Source organism: Periophthalmus magnuspinnatus, chromosome 12 (assembly GCF_009829125.3).
Source record: "Periophthalmus magnuspinnatus isolate fPerMag1 chromosome 12, fPerMag1.2.pri, whole genome shotgun sequence".
Lineage (NCBI taxonomy): Eukaryota > Metazoa > Chordata > Actinopteri > Gobiiformes > Gobiidae > Periophthalmus > Periophthalmus magnuspinnatus.
In genome coordinates, this window is record NC_047137.1 from 5,906,014 (window position 1) to 5,932,172 (window position 26,159).

The 26,159-nt window shown below is 37.1% G+C and overlaps 1 protein-coding gene across 1 annotated transcript in view; it reads left to right on the plus strand.

The window, feature by feature from the left end:
• Positions 1-819: 819 nt before the first annotated feature.
• ank1b (ankyrin 1, erythrocytic b) overlaps positions 820-26,159 on the plus strand; it is a 58,780-nt gene continuing 33,440 nt past the window's right edge. Inside the window, exon 1 of the mRNA XM_033976051.2 lies at positions 820-1,461. Coding sequence (XP_033831942.1) covers positions 1,336-1,461 — 126 coding nt within the window. The 5' untranslated portion in view covers positions 820-1,335. The remainder of the gene's footprint in view (positions 1,462-26,159) is intronic.

Below are 26,159 nucleotides of genomic sequence, written 5' to 3' on the forward strand. Positions count from 1 at the left end.
CCATGGAGTTTTCATAAAGCAGTAACCTTATTGTCCACTAGATGGTGCCCTGACACAACAACCAAAATGATTCTCTAGCCTACAAAACAGACTAGTTTGAATGCTCTTGGTTCTTGTGAGCCCGGGCTTGAGAACATTATCTACGAACTTTTATCACAAGGTAAGTGGATACAAAAATAACTGTAATTTATGAAGCGTTCTCTCACATGATGATGAATTAATTCATTAGTAATATTTAATCGTGTTTTTTAATCTTCACATCTATGAAATCTAGGCTGAAAGCAATTCAAATAAATACCTTAAATAGGTTGGACTGAGATTTTGTCCTGAAACCAGAAACCCTTTGAATACCTGTTTAACGAATGTTATAATATGTATGACCAAATACTGGCAACATAATATTTAGCTTTCTTCTAACATTCTTTAAATACATTTTAAATATATTATAACATACTTCTCTCATCTTACTAGCACTGAATAGATGCATCAAACATTTATGCATACACTCGTGTAATGGATGCAAAGAGGGAGGAAATGGAGATTTAATTCTTACAAAACATAGTATTCTTTCTGACATATTGTTCATGGCACAAACTCATATCTGTACCTTGCTGTCCCACCTGATTGCCTGTGTTTTTCTGTCACAGATGATGAGAACCTCTGGCACTGCTTCACAGAAGGATGAGGAAACACATATCTGTTGTACAAGCTCACTCACTGATCTGTCTCCTCATTCGTTTTCAGGAGGGAGGTGCCATGGCTAGAAGAAGGGAAGACGTGATGTTTGGGAAGCTGCTGCTGTTGCCCTATTTTTTGATAAATGAGTTATGTAAGCTCTAGCAACAGTTATTGTTTAAACCACACAAAGCAAATCTATAATAAGAAAAAGAGACATGTAAAACAGATTGGTGAATGAGCTCTGCAGCAAATTCCCATCGTCATGAGCACACTGCGTGACTGCTCTGTGCAGGCAGAGGGAAGGAGGGAGGAGAGAGGAACAAGCGGAGGAAGGTAGGATACAGAGAAGGGGGAGGGGAGCCAATTCAGCGCAGTGCAAGCTGACTGTACGCGTAGCAGCCGCGGCACAAGCAGCACCAGCCCCACCACTAGCTGTAGCATCTTTGTTTGTGGTGCTGGAGGCTATCTGGCTGTAGCATCTCTGTCCTCCCTCACTCTCTCTCTGCTCCCTGCCTCTGAAGCACATGCGGTGCTGGCTGTCAGAGGAGAGGGAGTAAGGGGCTCCAGGGAGAGGGCCACGGGAAGAGCAAACAGGGCCCACATCACAGGAGGCTGGAGCCACGCTGAGAGAAGCACAAGCACCACCAGAGCGGCACCATGGCACAAGCCGCCAAGCAGCTCCGCAAGACCAAGGACCTCGCGGAGGCCGCCGCCCAGGAGCAGAGGGAGAAGGAGGAGGAGAAGATCAAAAAGAGAAATCGATCCAGGGACCGTAGACGCAAGGTATGGCTGAGTGTGTCTCCAGAGACATCCCTCCACCTGTGATCTCTTTCTATGCTGCTCTCGTTCTTACTGTATGCAGTGGTAGGGAGATGCAAATGACAGCTTTAATTACACGCTTCTTGTGGTCTCAGCTGCCGTGTGGGGCTCACATTCCAGCCCACATTTTCTTGTACAGGTGGCTCAGGGAAAGACGTACTGAATATAATGTCAATGAAGACACGCTAAAGGGGCTGAAAATGCCCATCCTATAATGAACATGTAGTTACATGGTAGATTTATTTGACTGGCTTATGCCTATGAGTATTGTGCATATTTTTGTCATGACTTTTTCATGAACATGTTATGCCTGTTTAGCTTTTCCCACCAAGCTGTGTCTCAGATCTGGTGTGTTGTCCCATTATTTTCATTGTGAGATGCAAAATGGAGGAAGATCAAGGAGATGCACTTGTCGGTGCACAATCACATTTTTAGTGAGTGATGTCTATAATTACCCTTTTAATATGAATACAATGGTGAATAGGGGCAGACGTGAGAGTTCTCTGTGAGCCTTCTTCTGCTCCCTCCCTTTCTCTGCACTTGAGCGGTGCCTTTGGAGCACGTTTTATTGGCTTGTGCTGGTGCTGTCTTGCGCTACTGCATGCAGCCAGTGGCATGATTTATGATAATTGTATCAGATGGTGTTGGTGAATTCATGAATTGTGATTTAAAGTTTGTTTTACCTATAAATGATAGGAGATTGATAGAATCATTTTTGTTTTTAAAGACATGCATATTTAATGTGTACAAGACTTGACTGGCTTTTAGATCTCCTCATAATGGAGGTTGGAGTTAAAACAGGGTCCATTCATTTATTTTATCACTGCTTTTTCATATATTATTCAAATGTGTACTAGCCATCAGATTTAAAAGATTTTCATGAGTTTCTGCTACAAACACTTGATTGTTACATGTAGTCAAAACAAAAAAATTAGAAGCTAAGCAAGATGTGGAGGCAAAAAGCAAAAGGAGATACATAGTGCATTGTTTTAAGTGTGTTGTTAATTACAGTTTCAATTAGTTGTAAGTTTTGCTCAGAAGCAGCTTGATCCATCTGACTTCCTACTCAAAGGTCATTGACTGCTTCTGTAGCAGCTGAGATTATATCACATGATGAGCAGTTGGGTAGTGATGCTGTTTTAGAATGGGCAAAAAAGCACAGCAACACATCACTTGTTTTGCTGAATAAGCTGCCTGCCACAGAACTGCAAAATCTCAGATTTAGGCTGTATGTATAGCCTTTCGTGTACACGGGGATCCCTGCTACATTTTCACTTCTATGCTATGACCTAGATGCTATTAAAGGTCCTTAATAGATCATCTAACCTTTGTTGCATCTGGTAGGGAATGGATATGCAAGATGTGTACACAGTTTTTACACACTCTCATTTAGATGAATTGCTTATGATGGCTTAATTACGTAACACTTTTTTTTTTTTACTCACTAAAATTATGTTGGAAAATACTATAGTATTAATATATTTTTGTAGTAATGATGGACAGAATAATTGCTGGTAATCTTTCTGATAACACAAATTTTCCTTCAGGCCAGTGCTGTAACAGTGGTCCTACAGATTGAGTAATGTGTGTGTGTATGCGTGGTCCTGTGTGCTGTGTGCAAGGGCTTTAGGGTATCTATTGCACTTACGTCATCAAGTAGATACCCAACCCCAATTAGCCAAGACAAAAGTCCTTTCTTTGTCATTCTGTACTGTACAATCTAATAACATTAATAGGTGTTTATTCAGTTTGCTGTGTAGTAATCTTTAGACTGATAATACACCAATATGTTGATTAGTTATTGAAATACAGATAGAACTAGTTCAAATCAAGCCGTTTTGGAAATATTAGTCATGTACTGCAATATTCAGTTTTACTACGAGTTGGGCTGTGAAATTGATCAAATTTTAATCGAATCAAGATCAAGGTTAAGATAGAGAATCATTTCAAATTGTCAATGATCAGCTTGGGACTTTTTAATGTAGAGGTATATAGCCAATCCACTGGCAGTAAAACATGTGGTTTGGAGAAGAGTTCAGACTTTGGAGGAAGAAATTTGACTCTTTTGTGTCACAGACTGTATAGTTTATGATGAAGAACTTAACAATGAAACACACTTCATTTGATTTTAATAAGATAAAATTAAAAAAAGGTCAATACTAAGAAAATATGATTTGTGATTCCCCAGCCCTAACTAGGAGGCTCCAATGAAATGTGACCACAGAGCTCATAAATACCAGCTTCAATGGGCTGGTAAGATGATAAACTCTACCCCACTATGACCTTCCATACGCAGTAAAGAATGGAGAAGCCATGTTCATTCAAATCTCATCATTAATAATTGAATATATGGGTTTTCTGTTCAGTGACATGTCAAAGAAAATCACTCAATGCATTTAAGGGGTAGAGACCATTAGCTTAGTAATGTCTTTCTTTTTAAATTTAGGAAAGATTTATCAATAAAACTAAAGTTATTACAGTGATGTTACAAACAATAGTACTATGTATAGTCTGAACTATGCACCATGTAACTTTTCTGGTGGCTTGTTCGTCACCATGGAGATTTTATTGCTTTACCTGAAATATTCCAAAATATGGTATTAAATCTATTTAATGTGCATTTATTAAATTACAGGCGTTTATATAGCACAAGGATACATTGAAAAAGCATGCATTCTCACTGGGAGCACAGTCACCGCGCCACAGGTCTTAGATATATGTTGTTGGGTTGTCGAATCTATCTAAATTAGACATTCATTTGAGCAAGTGACCATAAATAGAATAGAATTTGAATTGTCTGTATCAGAACAACTATAAGACCACATAGACTAGTATACACTACTATGGAAACTACCTGAAAAATTGCACAGATATAAGGCCACATATAAATGAAAGTACTACAATTTAATGATGAAAATTAAGTCCTACTGTCTAAACGAAGAGTGTTTTTTTTATTCTCATGGTGGCATTGAAATAGGTATTGTGTATTGAAAAAATGTTTTAGTATCATAATCAAATTTGAAATTTTAGTATTATGACAACACAAATATTTTGAATGCCATATTGTGGAGTTTTCTAGGCAAAGCAATAAAATCTCTGTGAGAAAAGATGGTGGCGGACTGGGACACCAGAAACGTTACATAGTGCATCTTTAAAAAAGCCTCAAGCTGATCATTGACTTATTGCACAACCCTAGTCTTAGTCTGGTGTTTTGGCATTTTAGCCCCTTTGAGAAAAGAAGAGGCAAGGTCAAGCAGCCCAGCCCAGCGCAGTCTATATTTACCTGGCTGCCTTGGATTACAGTGCTGCGCCGCTCCCATCCATCTCCACCACTTCAGTACTCCACCAGCACCTGCTCCCATAGACACCATACTGTCTGCTGCTGGCCGTGAGCTGTACCTGCTTAAACAAATGCAGCAGTATTCAACAACAGGATCCTGAGTGGTGATATTTATCAGACTGTTTGAGCTTTTATCTCAGCCCTGTGTGTTATTTTGATCTAAAGTATCAGGGAGTTTGAGATAAGGAAGCTGGAAGGATCATAGTTGAGATATTTAGACGTGTACTCTATGAAGCCGTTCTTGCTTTTTTCTTAACCTTCTGGACAACACATTCTGGGTTGTCTAGGCCACAATGCAAATTTTTAGAAGAAGTAGAGCATACAAGAACAGCAACAATGCAAAAATGTTCAATTTAGAATATTTTTAAGAGTTACAATGTTCATAATATATATATATATTTTTTTGTAAAGACACATGTCTTCCTGCTCCTTTCAGCAGCACTTCACATGAGACACATTGTTCCAAGAGGCACAATTGTTGTTTCTCATTTTGTTTTTACATTCAGGACAAATGTTGCTGTGTTCAGGCACTTCATAAATAGTTTTTGCAAATCATTATTCAAATGTTTTATCAAAATTATTAAAATGTCCACATATGAGGACATTTATTTTACATCACTTTTCTCAGAAACTACATAATGTAAAAAGATAATTCTTTGTTTTTACACTCATCAGGTCCCAAACAGCCCAAATAACAAAGAGAAATGAATAAAACATGTCATGTAAGAGCTCGGGTCTTGTAAACTGGTAAAACTGGTATTGTTTTGATTTTAAACAAGGTCTTAATAGGTTGTGCTCATGCCCTAGAATTTGATGATTTTCTGATGGGGGGTTTGAGGGTGTATAATTCTTTCTGTTTTTGCAAGATATATCAAAAAACTAAATATTATTTGTTGGGAATTGGCTTAACGAACTTACCTAATTAAGTTTATTAAGTCCTTTCAACTGACTTCAGTCATATTTTTGGGGTTGAATAATGGCACCACTTTCTGATGCTATTGGGGGAAAAAAAAAGTCACGCTTGTTCCTTTTGTGCTGACAGAGAATACGTTGAACTTCATGGCAGTTTTTGTTTCATTGATTGGCCCAGTAATTACAGACATTTACCAACCAAGTCAACAAATCTGCAAAAGCAAAGTCGACCATAGAATTCTAACTGGTTCTTCAGCTCAGTTTTAATTTCTAGACAAATTACCAAAAACAACTGACTGAAATATGTCACTATTCCAATTGAGACATCTCACTGATTTTTAAAATGTATTTTATCGAATAATACATGTCTTATTACATTATAATAGTCTAAGATCAAATTGACATTTCTGTTCGATACTCAAGGTCACTTTGCACTTACATGACTAGCAAAATGTCATGGGCAGGGTGACGCGTTACCATATTGAATAAGATAAAGCAGGATTTAAACTGACAATGACAATAACCTGACCTAAGTTTATGATTTGTTGACCGTCACAGTGCTACAGTTTTGTATGTTGATGTCGTAGGTGATTTGTTCAATGAGCTGTCCCTGATATAGCCTCGTGTGGGACCCAGTTAATCTGAAGATCCATCTCCATAGTTAGCAAGGCCGGCCCTGTGCACATGCAGAGGGAGGAGTCGCTGCTGTAAATCTATTGCCACCAAGTTTATTGTGACCTCAGGGTCATGTAGCTGGCAGTCAGGGGTGACGGATGTTGCCATGGTGATTACAGTGAGTCAGGATAGATGGGGGGGCAGATTGAGAGATGATGAGATGGATGTGGCCGTTCTTCAGATTATTCCAAGATGTATGACTGTTGTTGACTTGAACCCATGGAAACATCTTGAACTGCTGTTTTTTTTGTTAATGTCGTTCGAACCCATTCCCAGATGTTTGATTTCTATTGATAAGTTGTTAATAGTTGGATTTGAGGGGTTAATTGCAATATAGTATGATTTTAAATCAGTTTTAGATCTAGTATTTAGACTTTATTTGTACATTGCTGGATTGACACAGTTGAGATAAATAAGTGGAAGCTTTAAAGGCACTAAATAACTTTTCTGGTGGGGAGGTCCACCACTGACACGTCTTATGGAGATATTATTGCTCTGCCAGAAATGTTCCACAATATGGGGTTACACTCACATATCTCGCATTGTAGCCCCTGTACTCAATTACATTATGTTTTTATTGCTCAAAAAATACCTCGAAGAACTTCCACTCCTACTGTGGCGTCAACTGCTTGTCTAAATGTGAAGTGCTATTTATCTGCAATTTTATTTTCACATTACCATTACCAAAAAGTTTGATTTGTTAAAACTGGACGCACTAAAGGATTGTAATCTATTAAATTAAATGCTATTAAACCTTTGAATTAAGGTTAATTAGCATTTCACTGTTGGTTGGTTATTGTGTCAGTAATCGTAAATAACTGTAAAACTATGATGTCTTGACTCACAATAAGTGCAGCACTACAATGTTATATCTTGACATCTCTAAGGCATAAGCAACTTATGTCAAAACATTTCACTTAACTATCAACATAAGGATACTTCTCTAATGGCTTAATTTAGCACATTAGAACAGTGGTGGCTCTTTCCAAAAATCATTAGTGGAAGAGTGAAACAGATACTAGCTGGCACTCTGCCCCACACTGTGATATGCGCCAGCTTGCACACACAGACCTGAGCAGGGCATTATGTAATGGAATTAGTGCTTCTCAAGGTCTGGAGCCTGGTGTGGTCCACAGCAGCCCGCTAATGCACCAAGGCACACCCTGACTCCATCACTATCTGTGCTAACCTAAACACTTTCACAACATGTTTAGCTAATGGACACTGTGTGAGAGAGAAAATTAGCTTTTGTGTGAAGAGCCATTAAAACTTTGAAGATGAGAAAGGGCAACCTTCTATAGGTGAAGCTGTGTGTGTCTTAGGCTCATGAATGGCTTATGACTGAAAACATTTATTGCTAACTACTACTACTAGCACGATTTGGGGATTTTTGGAAGGTAATTTCATTTAAAAAGGATATTCGAGTAGACCTATTATTAATACGAAAGTACTGCTGAGTTGTACCATGTAGATTGATGAAGTTTTATCTTGAATATTACAGATTTGTCCTTAAAGCTCTTATCATTCCTATGCATGCAGTATTATCATTCAGACCAAATTTCACTACACTGATATGATTTACATATTTTAATTCCAAAAAAATTACTATATTTGCAAGTAATTTTAAATGAATTGTGAAACTCTATCTTTCATGTAACCAAATAAGAGTAGAAACTATATAACAGAGCTATTAGTTGTACAGTTTACACTGTTTTATTGATTGTGTGCAGCCTAGAATTACTGAGCTATATGGAGTAATGTGTTTGAAGAAAGCAGGCCTGTTTGTTATAATGCTCTTAAAGGTTAAATCATTGGAGGAGCAGATGTTTACCACTGAAAGAATGATATATTGACTCGTGCAATTTACCCAGAACAATTGAACTGTCAAAGCCATGGGTCCACCCCACAAACAAAAAACACTATTTATTTTGCTCAGGTTTATTGCAAATGAGACCATAAACAGTGGAAAACTATAAAAAGGTTTTGACAAACCAGCTGTCACTCATTTTAGACTGAAAAAACAGCTAGGGCAAAGAGCTATGCCAATACATCACTGTTGATTTTTAAGAGCATAAAATGTGATTTGAAGACTTGATTGTAATAACATTTTCGTTCGTTATATATCTACGTTTTAACATTAGATAACCAGGTACAAAATATTAGGTTCTTGGATTGAAAAAAACTATTGAAAATCAGAAAATAATACACAAAACAATACAGAAACTAGTATTGAAACTAAATTCTCATTTGAACAAGTAATGATAATAAAAAAAAAGCTGTGTCAGAACAAGTATAACATGACATAGATTAGTATACTCCAATGGACCACTATGGAACATAACAGGATGACTGAGGGTTTACACAGATAAAAGGCCATACCGTAGTATAAAAAAGTTCATTTATTTAATGTTGAAAATGTAAAAAAAAATATATAGTTTTTATTATCATTGTGGTATCTGAATCATTATTGAGTAATTGAGTTTGAAATCGAGTTTGAAATTTTACTATCATGACAATACTACTAGGTACAAATCAGCAGATTCCAAGCAAACAGCCACTATACAAATGCACCGAGCTGGAAAATCCACACTGCACATAAATAAATACTGCATTGCTTATTCAATTTTAAAACGTACTTGGATGATAGTGAGGTCTATATGTTTGTCCTTGCCCTGGATGCTTTTCTCGATGAGCTACATCTGTTACTGTTACTCTACTGCAACACTAATTTTTTTTGTTCAGTCATGCCATTTCTGAATTAAAGCAAAATACATACAGCATAGCACACAATATAAAGAGGGTTGAGAGCTTTTTGGGTGATACAATATTACACATTAGCACATTATGTAGTCCCACTCCCTAAAGCCTGTCAAGTCAGCCTATATTGAGAAATGATTAAACAATTTGCTTTCTCAAATCCAGGACATGCTGTAGTCTGTTTAGATGTTAGCAAACACACTGAGCCATGAACCAGTATGTAAACAGGAAAGATAAGCAAGAGATGAGTCCTTCAGCTGACCAGAAATTATAGAGTAAAGAAGATATTTGAAAATGTCTTACAGAATAACAGGTCATATTTTCTCAGTGAGGTTGCCAAGAGTTGCAGTTGCCACTCATAATTGAGTCAGCTTAAGAGATATGATGTTACAGCTATTGCTTTACCATAATCCAATACTGGCCACAAGATATTGATTTCATATTGATTGTTGCTGTTTGACCAACCTGCACTGTGTCACAACATGTAACATTCTGTATGACTGAATGATGCCTCTGGTCTTATGCAAGCTGCGAGTCTTTTTAAAGTCCAACCAAGGCCAATTTTACAGTCCATGTTAATTTTACGGGTTACTCAATGGCTATAATGTTCTTCAGCGCATTTGATTTGTTTATTGACTTTATTGTCCTCATAGAAGGAATTTGGCTTCTGCATTTGACAGTCTCTTGGGACAACCTGACAAGAGCATTAGGTGACCGCAATGCTGCACCCAGACAGGGGCCATCTACAGATCTTGAGCCAGACTTGGTGAGGATTACAACGCTGGAGGGTTAGCCGATTAGCAAGTTTTTGGGTTGGATTAGAGTCAGTGGTTGTTTCTAGTGTCAGATAAACTCCATTCTTTGTATCACTTCTTTTATCAACAGAAGTACAGAGGTACCTTCAAATGTTAGGCTTACACTCAAGAAACTGCCATCTTAACTTTGCCATTCAACCACAAAGTTTTGCTCTGCTTAACATAACCTTTCATATGTGTCACTTCTCTTCCATTAGTTATGGCTCTCATGTATTGGAAATGCATGGTTGCCTGGTTGTTGCTTTACTATGCAATATTTTATTTTAGTCAATCTTCTTATGATCACAGGCATTTTGTAAGCAGCACAAAGTTGGCTTAAATGTGATTTAAGAAGGTTTTAACCCAATCCATCATAAGAAGTCTTATGATGATTGGTTTGCGAAAGCTGCACTAATGACAGAGGAGTTAAATGACTTGAATCAGACAGTAATGACTTCCCTGGTGGAACATATTTGGCGTGGCTGCTTATGTCGCTCTTTTGTTTACTTCCTGGTCGCCTTTATTACCAAAGTCACAAGAACATGGACCAGAGCCAGTGACTTAATTACACTCGCAGTTAACATCTTTTATCAGTGCAGTCATGCACTCACTGCCCCGGCCTAAGCCTCATTCACAGCTCTGATGGCCTGCTCAAATTAGAGATGGGACGTTTATGCGATGATATCATGAAGATGGAGGACAGCCATAGGACAGTGTATACCACAAGGACAAAAGTACAGTATCCTCCTCTAATACTGGCACTCCTGATAAACATTGTTGTGACATATATTTGGGTTATTTTTCTGAGACTTTCTGACCCCAAGAATCGAACAATTCTGCAGTACTTCACCAGTGATATTGAGTTGACGCATGTTCTTTTAGGGATGGATTTATCCATATATCCATATATCCATATATCCATATATCCATATATCCATTTATCCGTATCCGTATAGCTAATGGGGCACTATGTACATTTTCTGGTGAAGGTGTCTCCATTAGAGATATGAGACTGATATATCAATATTTATCATTTGGCCATTCTGTATCGTATTGACTATTGACCTTAATTCTCCTGCATAGGCATACTATTTAATTTTGGCTCCCAAATTGTATAAAGCTTAATTTTAATACTTTAGTGTGGTGAGGGCATTGCACAAAATGAGATTACATTGCTCCATAATAGGTTAGTGGTATAACAGGGTTGTGAATGTCCAAAAATTATTTTATTGAGATGATTTTTTTTCTTATTGTACTGCAGTAAAATCTATAGACAATATTTAAGTTTGCAGTAATTTTAAATTATTTATGTTGGGGGATAATGATCAAATTTGGCCCTATATATCAGCCTGAAAATATCAGCAGAGCTTATTGGCTGTTCTGAACTGTAATACAGTATCGTCATTAGCCATAAAAGAAAAAAAAAACATCTCTAATCTCCAGGGAGATGTTGTTGCCTTTCCTGGAATGTTCTACAGTGTGTCAACACTGCATCTATTCAATTATAGGTGTTTTCTCACTGTGTGTGACATTGCCTCAGATTTGACCTGTTGCTTGGGCTGGTGGTGTCACTTGTATTTCACCATGGACATAGAAAAGTTTAATACCATACTGTGGAACATTCTAGGTAAAGCAAGAAACATCTCCACTAGATCTTTTCTATTATATTTTAGTGCATCTTAAATTCTTAAATAATCCCCCAATGTACAAGAGGCATGGTTGGACAATTTCCTGATTTTGTGGCAACCAGGTTTAGCAATAAAAAAACTATATTAATACATCATGTTTTACTCTTTTTTTCAATGAAAGCACTGTTTTATGCTATTTTTGAGCAAACAGATTATCATTTTTTATCTACCATCTTTGCACGAATTTCTCAAGCTTGCCAATTATATTAGTGGATGGCACTGTATGCTTGTATCACGCTGTGTCTATTTATATCTTTGACAAACGTAGCGTCAAGTGTTTGTGGATTGTGGTTGGACGGTAATGATTCACGAGCCTGACTCAGCTGTTTTGAGACAAAGTGGCTGTCTGACGGTGTGATGGGGTTACACTGCGGCCCCTGCCCCTCTGCTCCCATGGGGAACGCCAAGGTGAAGCGTAAAACATCCATTCCTGTTGAATATTTACACTGCATGCATAAAAACATGTCTTTAATCCAGAAGCTCAGGTTTCTTCCTCATCATCACTATCCAGACCTTCAAACTGGCTAAACAGGCCATTACCTTTTACCAAACTTAACAAGAAATCAATGGAGGAGATGGATTACAGTTCAAATTGATGGAATACAGAGTGCCGGTGTTATCATCATTAGCATTAATCAAATGAGTGGGTGTTAATTTGTTGAAACATGGATACCCATCACCCACTTTACCTACAGGCTAGCTCCAGGGTTTTTCTTTTTTTCTTTTTTAAATCTCAGTTCTCACCCCTTGTTGGTGCATAAACTTACATAATAAGGAAGTACTCATTAGTGGTGCTTTCCACAAGTGACAGTCTTACCATAAAATCCAAATGTTGCTAACAAACAAGAATATTGCATGAACTGGTCTAACTATGTTTTTAAGTTTATGAAGATTTATAAGAATAATGGCAGGAGGAGTAATGGGTGAGCTAGTGTAAGATTTGGAAGTGAATTGTGAATTGCATTTGTACTTTTTCTAAAAAATCGAGTTTACTATTACTTTTCTGTATACATGTTTGTAATTGCATGAACTCCTGTGGTCTTGTTAGTGCAATTTAGATTAGATACCTGATCAGAAATATTTATAAGATGAGCCGATACTGATTTCTGATATATGCTACTGTGGCTACCAATACCGATACTGATATATCACCCATCCCTAATTTAAAGAGAGTTTTTGTCAGTGCCACACCTTGCCACTTAAACTTTATTATATGTGTTAGTCTACTAATCGATACGCAGTTTAGTCTACTACAGCCCCACTGTACTGTACCACGATTAAGTGTCATTCAGTGTACTAAGAAACTATGCCCAGAATCATTGGCCGAATGATGAATAGTATTGATGGCCCTCCAAACCAAGTGGCTCTTTCAGCAAACACAGTGTGTCAGCTTGTCTGGTCCTTATTTTTAGCTCTCCCTGGTGCATAGGGGTTATTATAGCCCAGGCTTTGGAGAGGGCTCTGTGACTTCTCATTGTACATCAAATGACACCTTTTCTGCTGGCACTCGGCCTTGTTCACCTGCTCCCGAGTCTGAATAAAGGTTACTCTAATTTGTGCAGTAAAGTGAGACTGTTCCATATTCCCTCTAGTTATTTACTTTGATGTGGACTACATTGTAGCTGTTTGACTAGAGACTGATTTGAGACTGATCGGATGCATTACAAATTCTTACATCATGTCTGAGAACATGTTTGTCATTAAGATTGCTGTACTTGCATTGACCTACTTACGGGGTTGGATGTGACAAGGAGTTGTTTATCTCCCATTTTTTTCCTCAATATGCCTCAAATCTAGGACTGCATGATAGTTTTCTATCAATAATGCAATAGCCGGATTACTTATAAACGTGTCCTCTATCCTCATAACACTTCAGTTACAATCCATATAGGGCTTGGGAGATATGATTAAAAAAATGTATATATATTCATTGATCTCTCGTGATTTTTTATTAGATTTAATTTTGTTTTATTAAAAACTACAAACATGGGTTTCATTATTAATTTCCTGAACATAAATGGCAATAATTAACTTAACTTAAACTTTAACAGCCACATCAAATCAGTAACATCTGCAGTGTTTTACCACCTAAAAAAACATTACAAAAATCAAAGGTATACTGTCCAAGCCAGACTTAGAGAGACTTATCCATGCATTTGTCTCCAGTAGGTTAGACGACTGTAATGGCCTGCTCACTGGGCTCTCCAAACGTGCGTTATGACAGCTGCAGTACATCCAGAACACTGCTGCTCGGGTCCTGACCAGAACCAGGAAGTACGAGCACATAAGTCCTGTACTCAGATCTCTGCACTGGCTCCTGTAGCTCAAAGAATAGACTTTAAAGCAGCTCTGCTTGTGTATAAGTCTCTCCATGGCCTAGTACCAAAGTACATCTCTGAAATGTTAGTGCCATATGAACCATCTCGCACACTGAGGACTTCGGGGACAGACTTCCTGCTGGTGCCCAGAGTCAGGACTAATCATGGGGAATCGGCGTTTCAGTTTTATGCAGCTAAAACCTGGAACAGTCTTCCTGAAGGTGTGAGACAGGCCTCTACTTTGACAATGTTTAAATCCAGGCTCAAAACAGTTCTGTTTAGCTGTGCATACGACTGGAAGCTTTTTATTCTGCACTCTTCTCTTTTCATGTTAATTTTATGATGATTAGCTGTGATTATTTATGTTTTTATTTGTGTGATTTTAATGTCTTTCTTATTCTGTAAAGCACTTTGAATTACTTTGTGTACGAATTGTGCTATACAAATAAACTTGCCTTGCTTTGCCAATTAGAAGAAAAATAGTTAAATTAATTTCACCAAAGTCCAAACTACATGCTTTTTACTGACAGAGGAGTGTTTGGGGAACTCTTGATCAAAAAGACCACAAGGTGACCATTAGAAATGAGTGAATCTCAAGCTCAATAAAAGTATAATAACTAACAGCAGAATCTTATTTGCTGTATTGACCGCTTGATTACTGCTGAGTCCGACAGCAGTGTAGCAAATAGTGGAAAAATTTCAGACTTTTTACAGATATATAGAATGGCCTATGGGGATGACGTTTCCTTAAATTCTGTACGTTAACCCTTTGAGGGCCTTATGGCTCCACCTTGACCCTTCTAATTAAGAATTTGTCCAGCTGACGGATAGCATCCTGCAGCTAAAACGCCTATTGAAACCTCCACAGAATTCACAATCACAAGAAAACGGGTGTATTGACCTGCCTCAAGGAGTGGTTAACTGAAGGGCTGAAGGGCAGTGGCTACTTTTAAAACAAACAACACAATTCTGATCGTTATCCAATTTCTAAAGTTATCAGATTTTCAAAATGCTGTATAAACATTTATATCTGATTTCTCTCTGATTGTTCACACCAGTGCAGGTTTAGACAAAGGAAATTGTCAAAAAGGCAAACTAATGTGGCAAAGACAAAAATGGAAGAGAAAATATTAAAGATTGAAAGTTAATTTAAAAAGTTTGTTAATTAATTTATTTTATTAATTGTGCGTGGTGTTAAAATCCATTGATTAACTGACACAGGACGCTAGGTTTTTGATTATCAGATTTATTTTGTCCAGAAATGACACATTGGGTTATCTGATTATTCTAGTTATCAGACTTTTACATGACCACACAAATGCACCCAATATGTGTCTTTTAATAACACCAGTTTTAATTCCCATTTGGATTAATTCAGGGTTGTTGCTATTTAGAGAAACAACCCTGGTCTCAACAGTGAACAGTGGGGTATGACTATCCCTCTTTTTGCATTAGTATTTGTCCTCTTCTCCTCTCGGTTTTCTCTTGTGTCCCTCTTGGCCCCATCCCTCTCTCCGCGTGTTACTTGCTAGCATGACTCCACACCCGCTGAGTGATTAGCGATGACCTGCTGTCAGTAACACAGACAGCTCAGTAGGGCTGGCTCATCAACTGTGCCACAACATATACTTGCTTTATGTTGCTTTAAAATGGTTCTCCTTTGGTGGATTAGAAGTCTACATACTTTATATGTTGGAAAAAATCCCATCACAAATTATTCTCTGTTTAAATTATTCAAATTTTGACCTTATCTGTCCAAACCAGTCATCTTTCACTGGGATTAAACTAGCTAACTAGTGAAACACCAAGGCACCTTTTTCAATTTGTGATTCTTTGACCAGTATCAAGTGGTATAGAGCAGACTAAAAATCCAGTTCCTTCCTTAAAAGTGGACTATGTAACTTTGTCCACCACCTACTTGTCTCAGTGGAGATTATATTTCTTTGCCTGAAATGTTCCACAGTTTGGTGTTAAATTTATCTGTCTATCTCTATCCACAGAGTCAAGCAAGCAGGTTAAGTGTGGATAGGCAAGCACGCTCACAGGAAGAATGCATGTTTGTCAAGGTAGTTCTGAGCAATAAAACTGTAATTTAATAGATGCAATTTAGGTCAACTTAATGCCATACTGTGGAACATTCCAGGCAAAGCATCTTCATGGAGACATGCAGGTATCAGACCACCACCACTTAAATAGTGCATTTTAAACGCTGATAAATACATGATGACAAAACTGATACAATTTTGTTATTTAACTGTCAATCATTTTTCATAAATAAATAAAGTTGAATCATTGTGAGATTTTCCGGAGCCCTTTCTCGGCTCGTACCCATACTCTTTACCTTAACTTTAAAAATTAGGTTAGTAGTAGGATAAGTAATTACGGTAATCACACATCACAACTACTAATTAGCACATCAACAACTACTACTTTGGTGCACTGAAGGCCCATATTTGCCATTGATAAAATTTGTACAATCCCTGTAAACAATAGATAAAATTATTGTACCAAATTAAAACTGCTGAATAGAGATTAATTTATGTTAGCAGACATCAGTTGACCAGTGGTCGTGTGGTGACCTTGTGGGATTCTTCATGTTTATGCTGGTGTGTGCACACTCCATTCTGTGGGTAAAGCGATGACACATGCATCTTGTGTGACTTTATGTCCTGCAGTGTGGAGCATATGTCAGCTTCAGTCATGCTCGTGGGCTGGGCTGTTGAAAACAATGGGACAGACCAAAGAACATTCATGTTTCTATAGGTGTCCTTACACTGTAACAAAACATCTAGATCAGTTAAAAATTGTTAGAATTCTAGATAGTAATTTTAATTTGAGATCTTGGACTTGTTGAAATTTCTGGATTTATCTATGACATGTTTCAAGATGTTTTCTGACTTGTTTCAATAGATAACTGAAAGCATTTTAAGTATGAAAATTCCATTGCATTGGTATTGCTTTTGTATTCTACTTTCTGCATTGTCTCCCTTTGGCCCCATCTCTCACAGTCATTTTCTAACAACACCTTAGACTATTGGCATGTTCAATAATATGTCAACTAATTTAAATTGTTTAAGATAAGTCCTTGCTTAGTGTTGTCACAATACAGACATTTCAGACTTGATTTCAAAACAAAAGAGAAGGATCAATTCTCACTACTGTTTTTGATAACATAATTGTAATTTAACGTAATAGAATGTAATGCACAAACAACATAGCTGAATAGTAGTATGGCAGTAGAAGTGCTAATAGCATTGGAGAATTTTCTAGTATTACCATGTGTATTGTAATGTGTATTGAGCATGAATTGGTATCTATCTTGACAAACATAGCAGACTTGGACATTACATTTTTGAGGTGTAGCTCCTCTGTTCTGACCGGCGCTCTCTGTGCAGTCCTGATTCATGACACAGCTGATTTGGCAGTCAGTCAGTTAGGCAGCAGTGGGACAGGGCAGCAGCCACCCCTACCCCCCTACTCCCCTGCAGACGGAGCACCACGCCCCTCCGCACATTTATCCGCTCCTGTTCGGCCGTGGACACACATCCTGACACGGAACACCAGCTTTGCATTAATCAACCCGGTCATACATCATGTTACAGCCACTAAAATAGGACTTGAACTGCTTAACATAACTATTTGAGGACCGGAGAGATAGAAAAATGGTATCAAACATTTGTAGTGCTTTTTTGTCTTTGTTTTGGTATGGGTTGGCTACATTAGTGGTTTCTGTTGTTTACATTGTTAAAGAGGAACAATACACAGAAATAACTTTTTTGCCACTAAAGCATTGTTTACTGTTCCTAGTCATTTTTGCAATTTAGGTAAATTTGCAGCTTTCTGGTCAAAAACAGTCAAAAACTGTGCTGCCTCCACTATCCATTGCAATTTTAAGTACTATGTGACATCCCACATGACTTCACTGGAGGAATAAAGGGGAGAGTGAGGGGAAAAGAGGCCTGGGGGTATAAGAACAATATGACAGGTAATACGACAGGCACATTTCTTTGTAATCAGAAACGCCTGTCTGCAGGGGTGAAGTTTGGGTTTAAGCAAACACATTGGTGTATGAGGAGGCAGGCAGTGGAGTTTTGAATGTATTACAGTTTAAAGGGAGTTTTTGAGTGTGTGCCACAAAGGATGCTGTTACAGTAGTTGATTCTGGAGTTGATGAATGCATGGATTAAAGTTTCAGCAGCAGAGAAAGTGAGTGATGGATGGAGTTGGGCAATGTTTTTGAGATGGAAAAAGGCAGTCCTGCTTATTCGTTTAATGTGGGACTCGAATGAGAGGTTGGAGGTCAAGGAGGATGATATTATTATTAATACTAATATATATTATATATCTATTATTATATATCTATATTATTATATATATTATTACTATTTTTTCATACATTTCTGCATATATTAACATTACACAATAATATGTAATAACATTTGGACTAAGTGTACAATGTTATATTACATTACAATAAAATTCCTATTCCTATGAAGCCTTATTGTTCAGTACTAATTTAGAATAGGAAATATCTAGAACTGTGGGAATCTAACCTCCAGTTAAAATGGCTGTTATCTGTAATAGATTTAACTGACATATGGTAAAATAGTTGTGAGTTGAATGAGCCAAAGCCCCTAGGCTCGGAGTGTTACAACAGAGTGGCACAGGCACATGCAGGGGCACCATGGGACTTATTTTTGGGAGCTTTCAATTTGGTACAAGAGTGTGAAAAACTACAGAGTTTATTTTTTTCTTTTCTCAATGAATGTTTTGGAGCAGTTATAGTTTTCACAATTGGCAGATACCAGCTCACATTTCAGTTTCACTGCAATAGCTAGGGTTGACAAAAAGTCAATACACATTTGTTTCTTAAGCTAGTATCGGAGCTAGATACAGTACTCATTTGAGCTGGCATCGATACACAAAAAAATACATTAAAGGTGCATTATGTAACTTTCTTCAGATGCAACGTCACCTGCATGATTCCATGAAACTGGAAAGTTAGAACCATATTTCAGAACATTTTGTCATAGACATAGATACGTTTTATGTGGAAGATTATCGAAGGCACAACGTTTCCATGGAAACACGCAGGAGCATGCCCTCCTCCAGGCCAGATAGGAGTCAGGTTTGTGGAAATGCAAACCCATTCAGGGTAAAGACACATGTCTTTAGTGCAGTGAACCAAAATGCAAAAACATGGTTTTAGTGTATGTGATTTTATTATATTTTTTGTCCTAAGGTTTAGATGCTGTGGCTTTAATGATATAATACTGAACCTTTTGGAATTGTGTTGATCATTATAAGAAGTAGTACACCACCTTATGATTTTAATAAACAGCTCTTTTTGGTGTTTTTATTCGTCATTGTGTTGAAATCGGTATCGGGTATCGAGCTGAGTTTGAAATTTAGGATTGTGACAACACTAATATCTTTCTAAACCCATTTTTTGCATTCGGAGTCTAGTAAACACACCATCTCAGTACATATCTATAACCTATACAGACCGTATGTCCCAGTAACACGTGACTTGTTTTACAGTCAGCAACAGCTCTCCTTGTCCACCTGACTTCTCCTTCTCTTCTCTCTCAGCCTTGGCGTCTAGCTACACTGGGCTTTTGTAGCATCTGCATTGTGAAGGAAAAATAAATTAAACGCAAAGCTGCATGCGGACTTTAATAGCCCTCGCCACCATGGCCCTGAATTTCGACCGCCTCTGAGTCGTTGCCGCCTCTGTATGCAACTGCCCGGCATGCCATTGTCTCTTCGTAAGAGCTGCCCAGGCCACTATCAGCTCTTCACCATATTTCCATTTTGAAGTGTGCCAATTGACTTACACTGGTGTGAACCAGCAACCTGGCATAATGCACAACCAATACACTACCAATTTGTGTGAACCATGTAAAATATTGCTATTTATTTTGCATTAAGCTGGTTCACTCTGCCAACTCTCTTCATTAAGACAAATAAGTGGCAGACACCGAACCATGAAAGTTAAAGATCTTTAAGAATTTCAAAATTCTTAGGGTTTTTTTTAGTTTTCATAAATATTTGTAGTAAACATTTGGGCAGTTGTGGTGGTAGGGTGGAAAGGCATGAGGGATTGTTTTTAATGACTGTAAAGCACTTGGTGTTACATTTTTGGATGAAAAGTTTGATTTGATTTATTCAGCTAAATTTGAAAATCTCCTTTGAAAACCAGTTGCAAAGTTTTTCCTCATAGATAACTAAAACCCATATGCCTGAGCAGAACTATTAAGTGCTATTAAGTGCTCTACCTCTTTCCAACAGCTTATAGGCTTCACCACTTTTCCAAGATGTCTGTGGTCTATTAGCCAGTATAAAAACCCTAATAGCCTAAGACAAATGCAATATCAGCAAAGATATGGAAATGAATCATTCTTATGTATTGCCTTTTGGACTGCTGATCCATCTTTGCTCCTTTCTCCTGTCCTCGCCTCATTACCATCTTTCATCCTATACAACTTGCGCAACTTGGTGTTACACTAATATATGTCCCCATTCGCTCCTCTCTATGTCCTTCCTGTCTTCCCTTTTTTCTTATCCATCCTCAGGCCCCACCTACTACTGGCTCATTCCTCCTGTCTTGGCGATTCTATATAGGTCTTATGGGATGTAGTTATTGAGCATGTGCCTTATATGAGCTTTTGTAATAAATATGCACTCATGCTAAAGGACCATAGGGCCGTTAGCTTCTTGGTCTTCCAAACTTATCAACTCATCTTACTATTTACATAAAGAAATAATAGAAAGATGAACATTTTTAGATGTTATTTCTAGGGCTGCAACTAACAATTAATCAGTTGATCAAATGATTAGTCAGTTTTTTTGCTTTTAGTCAGCTAGTCACAAACAATAGTTTCTAGATTTAAGAAATACATTTTTTACCTGATAAAGGTGGAAATATGGTGACTGAAGGCTTCTAGATAGATCAAATTTACAAATAAAATCTGTTATTGATTAAAAAATAAATTTAAAAAAAAACATTTTTATTTGATAATGCAGCTGTCTTTGTCCTAAAAGGTCTTTTTTATGTGTTTTAGTCTGTATTGCCAGATGATTACAATTATCAAAATACATTTAGAAGTACAAAGAATCCAATTGGTCACAATCAGTTGATTAATCCTTGCAGCCCAAGTTATTTCCATTACCCACGCTATCATGTATCCACTGCAAAGACTGACTGCAAACTCTAGCAAGACCATATGGGGCTTCCCAGAATGCTTTGCTCGCTGAATTCTGCAGCCAATAAATATTAAAAGGGAAAAGGGAAGAGGGGGATGAGTAAAGCAAATGAAGTTGAGTGCTAGAGAGTTAAGTAGATGGGGAGCAGTTAAGGGGTAATGACAAGAAATAAGTGGATACGCTGCAGCTGAGCAAAAGTGCTTGTCAAGAGGGGTTCTATGTAAGTCGCCTCAGTAGTCCTCCCCCCTTTTAATTTGTTGTGTCTATATAGCTTATAACATAAGGTTCTTGTTAATAAGGTGTGCCACATTGTCAAATTTTGGGGTTATGATTATTGATGGAAATAACACCGACGTCACTAATTTTCTTTAATTTACATTGTCTAATAGATTAACACTCCTCTTTGACCAGCTTTATGAAATCAAACTTTCTGAATGAAAAAGTAAAAGTGAGTGTGAGGTAAACAGCCAGCACATATAAGATTTGGGAGTTTACTCTTTTACTTTTTTGGAGTCTATATTGAAATCTTATTTTGGCTTCTAAAATGCTCACAATTGTTATTTTTCAGGTATTGTGACCTGTAAAACACAACACAACACACAAGTCTTGACATCCCTAAAAATTGTGGAACAGTCACTGTTGCTGTATCATCTTTCATTTTTTCCATTGAGCATTTTTGAATATTTTTGCAGATTTTTCTTGTTTGTAGTTTTGTAACTAGGTTTATCATTGCAAAACATATAGATTTAGAGAAATGGTCTACAAGCAATAAGCAAGACATGTATAATTAATAAATATCTTTGAATGGTTTGTGCTACTTTTTCATACGCTTGCATGTGCTTGTTGGTTATATTTAACCTACTCTGTTCTGGAATGGGTTTAAGCATTTTTTAGTATTCAAAATGAAAAAAACAACAACTTTGGTAATCTATCTTAAAATACAAAATACAGGTATTTTTGTATGTGCATGAGACATTTTGTAGTGATATTTTGTAGTGATCTAACAACAATAATATGCACTTTTAAATAGTTTTGAATAGTTAATTAAAACCCAAATAATTTCATGTTGAAGTAGATCATTTTTAAATGAAAAGAATAGCTTCTGTTGATTCTATTGGGTGGGAGAAGCAAAAAGGCCTGACAGTGGCTATAAATATTTCAGGCGCACTGTTTTAGCTCTGGCACAGAGAGGACAACAGGAAGATCCTCATTGTCTAATTGTTGTTTCATAGTCATGTGCAGTGCAAAACGTGTATTTTAAAATATTTTGCTGTCTGTATTTAAAATAGAAACTAGAAATATTTTGGACTCATGAATTTACAAATTTTATGAGAGTAAATTATAATGGCCTTTGAATGTATGTAGTGTGATGATGGTGTGTTTGAATGGTTTAGTGGTTCTTTGGTGTAAAGTGCACATCTGATTAACTGCTACTAAAACTAGACTCATTTGTGTATTATTACTTAAACAAGCAAATACATGAGACAAAAATTGACCTTTGCATAACTGTTTTACATTTTGTATTGAAAATTACATCGTATTGTATAAAAAGGGTGTTTCTATTATAATTGCATTGAAATCCCCTCGTATTGAAAATCAAGTTAGACAATTTTGTATTGCAATTTTGTAACTAATTGAAAACTGGCAATTTAAGTAAGACACAATCTTTTTATTTATGATTATTTATGTTTTTATTTTTGTGATTTTAATGTCCTTCTTATTCTGTAAAGCACTTTGAATTACTTTGTGTATGAATTGTGTTATACAAATAAACTTGCCTTGCCTTTTTATTAGGCATACCCTCATAATAACCTGCCTATTAGGGGAAATAATGTATTGCATTAGTCAAACATTACAACAAATATGAATTATGCCCCATATGAGCTGCACCTAAATATACAACCCACACAATCACAATATTATGCCCAAGTAATGTTTGTTATCAGGTTTACTTTATTTTATTCTTGAGAGTGACTGTGTAAATATTGAAAATGAAAATATCCACCCACAGTGAAAAGTTATTTTCAGTTTAATTAGCTTAATAAGCAGTGGGCGATATTGATAAAAATGAATTTAGCTTTTTTATTATTATTTTATTTATTTTATTTCAGACAATATTATGCCAACACAACAGAAATGTGCTAAACATGTCTTCAAATTAATTAGTTCAGGTTGATGAATCAGACAAATGAGAACTGTAAAATTACCCACAAAAGTGCATAAATATATTTTTATATCCTGTTTACAACATACTTTTTTCATTTTTAATCATCTGTTTTTGCTGCATTTTGATTCTAAACAATAGAATCAATGTTCAAAGTTAGCATATCTTTTAAACAATACTCACAATATTACTGATATTTCAATAATCAGCCCACCTCTAAACCTAATTTGGCTTTCATAGTTAAATTTTAATATAACAATTGCTTACTTAAAGGATCTTATTATAAAATCAAATGCCATTCAAGTTGATATATCCTCAACAGTAATATTATTTGTGATATCTGATAGTATAAGAGTCCTGGATGCCTCCACCCAAAAGTGCTCTCTCACAGTGCGGTTCTTCCTGACACACATCCATCAGTGCTGGCTCTACTCCCACTCAGCACTGCCCCGGGACTGCATTGATTTTTCATTCTCTCTTAACCATGACTTCATCTCTCATAGTGCACACATGCTCAAGGATTGATATATACTAGTAGTCAATATACGTTCACAGGTAAATGAAAATATATTGTTCATTGTGATTAGTTCTAGTGTTGGGTTCTTTTGTCTGCCTGGGATCCAGAATACACAATTCTCCAGTACTTCACAAACATCTGGTTCTAAAGAGCTATCACTTTGGATTTGCCATGCAAGTATTTGGCTAATATTATCAAAAGATGTCTATGATTGTCACAGTGTCTTGATTTTAGATGTACCAGTTTCTCCTATAGCTATGTAAACATCTTCATTATGCTGCTTTTCTACATAACTAGTTGCAAAATGCCAGTGTTTTCTTTTTTGTCCCCAGTGTCCACCATTTTGTAACTATTTCTAAAACTTCAAGGGTGTTCTACATTGGCCAGCTGCTCGCCTTTTTCCTTCAAGGGTATTCACAGCTAGGCGATTACTACAACTATGTTAGAATGAGAAATAGAATCAAGTGACTTCTGGTTAGAGGGCAAATGCTGTCCAACATCCCCATTGTCGTCCCCTTAATAGTGTCAGTCTTGCATTTCAATTACATGAGGTTATGTTCCTTAAAAAATACATTAAAAAACATGAATTTGTACTGCGAGTGGACTTGCCTTTCCACAGATGTGACCTGTAATTTGGCTTGGTGGTTTCATCTTCTTGTCACCATTGAACACAGTGTATCTTTGAGGTTTAGTCTATGGTTATGAACACTTAATCAAGAAGCAATACACTGCATTTTCCTACACATGGTTAGGAATACGTGTTCTTTGGTGCATTGCTACTGTGTGTGTGTTCTTTGAGCTCTCTTTCTCTTATGGACGGGGCTATTAGTGTGTCCTTTTGAGGCCTGATCACGCTGATGTTCCATTAGAGCAGCTCATGATTTAAACATGAGCTTCCTGGACACTCTCTGGATAAACCCAAACTTTTCTGCTTAGCTCAGCTCCACCTGGTAGCGTAGTTTACTTCAGCGTTCGGCCTGTAGAGTTGACACAGATTTGACATGAATGGAATGGCCAAGCTGAATGAGAGATGATGTGTCTACTGTTCAAATCAGTTCATTCAGATTGGGTTGTACTGCTTTGAGGTTGGTGGTTTGATCTGAGCTCTGACCAAACTGTTGCAGTGTGCTCGGATGAGACATTTCATTCACAATTACTACACTGTTTGATTGTGGTTTTGCATGAGAGATTGGTGGTCTACTGTCCGACTATCCTGATAACTATGGATAGAGAAGTTACGAGATGTGGAGTGTGATCGATGCAACTTAAAGCAACTAGGAATATCCACACTGCTTGTAATCTTTGTGGTGGAGAGTGACTGCTTGTCTCCATGGAGATGTTATTACTTTATGTGGAATCTTCCAAACATATCTATTTTACTTTTATTCAACTACAAGTACAGTATTTATTCCTCAAAATATTTAAAAACACAGCTTTCTACTCTGTGCGTAATTGCCTTGTCACAGATCTAACATGAAACCTGGTCTGGTGGTGTCATCTTTTTCATTACATAAATGTAATACGTAATTCGCAAAAAAGAGGCTGATGCATATATTTATTTTAAGTGGCTTCAATAATACACTTTGCTTGTAATGTTGAAATGAAGGTATGGTTGGCTTTTCAGCATGTGGTTCTTACATTACGTAGGGAGTTTCTGTTTTGTCAGGAAAAATAAAGAAATAAATAAAGAAAGAAGCGACAGTGAAGTGAGGCTAGGACTGAACTGTGTGAACTAGTCTTTTGACATGACACAAAAACATTTCCAAATCCTGAAGGACGCTGGCTGTCAGCTCGATAAGTACACGTGACATACTGTGTGACAGGGACTTGTCAAAGGAGAGCCGTAGTGCAGAATCCCAACACATGGAGAAATACTGCCTCTTTGTTTTCTTCACACAAGCCCATACAGCGCATCAGTCCATAGTATCTGTTGCAGCGTCTCTGTGCCGGCCCCCTCGGTGTGTGAGTCAGCGCCATATTTGCTCAAAATGTGTTACTCATCTTCAGAGATTCCCCAGGAAGATTCTGAGTGCTGTCTGTGTGTATGCTAGTCTGTGTTGATACAGCATTTACTCAATACCCATTTTTTTCATGTAATACAGTCTAAATTGTTTTGCCTCAGTACAGATATATTATGCTGTGTTCATCCAACTATAAAGCTTTGTTATTGTCCACGAACCAGGAAGTAACTTTGGTTTGCTATTAGCATGCTAGTCGTTGGTAGCATTACTATGACATCAAAACTCTGGTCTCTTAAAGTTGTGAAAGGCGCTAATAAAATTGTTAGAATT